The sequence below is a fragment of the Frieseomelitta varia genome, unplaced genomic scaffold (genome assembly GCF_011392965.1).
Source record: "Frieseomelitta varia isolate USP_RPSP 00005682 unplaced genomic scaffold, Fvar_1.2 scaffold_577, whole genome shotgun sequence".
NCBI classification, from domain to species: domain Eukaryota; kingdom Metazoa; phylum Arthropoda; class Insecta; order Hymenoptera; family Apidae; genus Frieseomelitta; species Frieseomelitta varia.
Window position 1 is genome coordinate 280,566 of NW_025110342.1, and position 2,979 is coordinate 283,544.

The 2,979-nt window shown below is 36.2% G+C and overlaps 1 protein-coding gene across 1 annotated transcript in view; it reads left to right on the forward strand.

Annotated features, from left to right (window-relative positions):
- Window positions 1-552: 552 nt before the first annotated feature.
- Window positions 553-2,979, forward strand: part of LOC122534164 (neprilysin-1-like) — a 105,267-nt gene continuing 102,840 nt past the window's right edge. Inside the window, exon 1 of the mRNA XM_043664533.1 lies at window positions 553-784. Within this exon, the coding sequence (XP_043520468.1) occupies window positions 643-784 (142 nt within the window). The 5' untranslated portion in view covers window positions 553-642. The remainder of the gene's footprint in view (window positions 785-2,979) is intronic.

Genomic DNA, 2,979 nt, shown 5'->3' on the forward strand with positions numbered 1-2,979 from the left:
AAATAGGCGAAACAAATAATAAATTTATTACTCCTTAATAATTTTTATCCAGTGATATAATACCGACGAATTATTGTATACAGTTTAGTCATTCGTTATGGTCTGCAATCAGTTGCCAGTCTTAACCTCTTGCGCTGGAATGACGTGCCACGCACGTCGAGAATTTTTTGTTTCAAAAGTTGCAACATTTCCTCAGTTTTAGGTACATTCAAGTAAAACAAAATAGACAAAACAAATAATAAATTTATTACTCCCTAATAATTTTTATCCAGTGATATTATACTGACGAATTATTGTATACGATTTGGTCGCTCGTTAGGGTCCGCAATCCAGTTGCCAGCGCAAGTGGTTAATCCTCGAATTTTCTTCTCGACAGCCGTTTCCACTGTCTTTGCCCCTTCAAACACCGAGAATTAATACACTTCGCTTCTAGTAAGAGTCGAGACTCGGATCTTCGCTTTTTCTCCATTTCCACGAAGCGATCCGAGGCGTAGAAACTGATCGCGAGTGTAAACGAAAAGAGAGACCGAGAGAAAGAAACGAGACGAACGATTTCCATTGCAGGACGAAGCCTGTATCAGGGAGAGGGACGGCCCGGATGGTGTATGCGACTCGAAAGCCTGCGAGGAAGCCTCGAAACGGATGGTGGCGTTCATGAAGAAGGGGGTGGATCCTTGCAAGGACTTTTATCAGTTCGCGTGCGGCGGTATTCGCGATCAGCAGCCGTATCAGCCGAGCTCGAGCTTCAACATGCTTCAGGCGAGGATCGACGATCATCTTCACAGTGAGTGAACCGTTGCGCACCACTCTCTCTCTCTCCACCTTTTTTTTTTTTTCTTCTTCATTTCCGTTACGATATCCCATAGATGAAAACGATCCTTAGAACTAGAAACGAAACTCGCGAGAAAGTATAAATCGTCCATCTGAACGAGAATTTTTGTCCGCGATCGACATTTTAGCGATCGGAGTAATCGGATTTTCGATGACAACGCTCATTGACCGAGTAAGGGATCCGAATTATTCGGATTTCTCGGAACACGAGGTGTATGAATCATACACATGATCTGTGCTCGTAATTAGTGCTTACCGATTGAATTAACAACGTGTCACTTATGTTTGTTCACTTGTTACTGATCGTATTGTAAGCTCCCTCGTATTACCGTGATTGAATTAACAAAGTATCAGTTATATTGTCGTTCACTTGTCACTTAGATTAGAATTGTTATATATTCTCTTCAAATATTTTCAAAATCACTCCATTCTATGATGAATCAGTGTGACGGCGACCTGTTTTCATTAGTTGTCACTAAATCGGCAAGTTGCATGCAGCAAACTTGGCCACGGCCGGTAAACTGTTAAAATATGTTCCTTGCCAACGAGAACAATTCCAACAATAAGGAGCGTCGTTATCCGCAATGCTCGAGCGAGCTCGTTACCGTCGCGGCAATCGATGGAACTGAATTTTCGAGGGCCGGAATTAACCTCTTGCGCTGAAACGACGTGCAACGCACGTCGAGAATTTTTTTGTCCCAAAATTGCAACATTTCCTCAGTTTTAAGTATATATTTAACTATAACTTAGGCAAAACAAATAATAAATTTGTTACTTCTTCAATAATTTCTATCCAGTGATGCCATACCGACGAGTTTAGAAAGAAAACGACGAATTATTATACTAATAAGCTAGTATATTAATAATATTATATTATACTATACTAATAATACTATATTATACTATATAAGTATAGTATAATATATATATACTATACTAATAATACTATATTATACTATATAAGTATATATATATGTATATATTATACTATATAAGTATAGTATATATATATATATGTATATATTATACTATATAAGTATAGTATAATATATATATATATACTATACTAATAATATAATATAGTATATTATATTATTAGTATAGTATAATATAGTATAATATACTATATTAATAATAATATATTATACTATACTAATAATAAGCTATTATACTAATAAGCTACGAATTATTATAACAATTGTATACGGTGTTGGTCACTCGTTATGGTCCGCAATCAGTTGCCAGCGCAAGTGGTTAATTTCTCATCGAAGAGAGAGAAGAATGAGAAAGAGAAAAAGAGGGAGAAAGAGGAAAACTCGGAGGACGAGGGAGGATAATTGATTCAGAAACGCGGGGCAAATTTCCCGCCGTCGTTTAAACTTTCAATTAACCAAACACACCCGCGGAGGGATTCGCGGAGGCGAAAGTTTTCCCCTCGGTCGCTGTTACTGTTTGCACCGGGTCAGTTCGTCCAAACCGGGGGAGGATCAATTTCCATCGTCGTGACGCGAAACTCCGTCTGTTTGGACGTCTGCTTTCTGTCCCGCTCGGCACGAGTTATCTTCCCTCTGGTTTCTCCTCCTTTTCGCGTCCGCTCGGCCTGATGAAAAGTCACGAAGCCGCGAAGAAAGGAAAGAATTTCGTTTCTCTGCCCTTTCTTTGAACCGGCCGTCCCTTTCAAGCCGCCCCTCGTAATCTGTTGCTTCCAAACTACTCAAGATCTCGCGTCCTCTTACCCTCCTCTGCCGAAGAACGAAGTTCGAACGAATACGGCGCTGTGCCCGCCAGTTTTCACTGTTGTTCGAAACGTACATACGATCGCGAAAGAAACAAAGACGCGGTACGGAGATTAATGTAATTAATATTAAATATGAAAATTATTATATTATATTAAATATTAAATATTAAAATTATTGTGATATTATATTAAATATTAAATATTAAAATTATTGTGATATATTAAATATTAAATATTAAAATTATTGTGATATTATATTAAATATTATATATTAAAATTATTGTGATATCATATTAAAATATTAAATATTAAAATTATTATAGTATTATATTAAATATTAAATATTAAAATTATTATAATATTATATTAAATATTAAATATTAAAATTATTATGATATTATATTGAATAT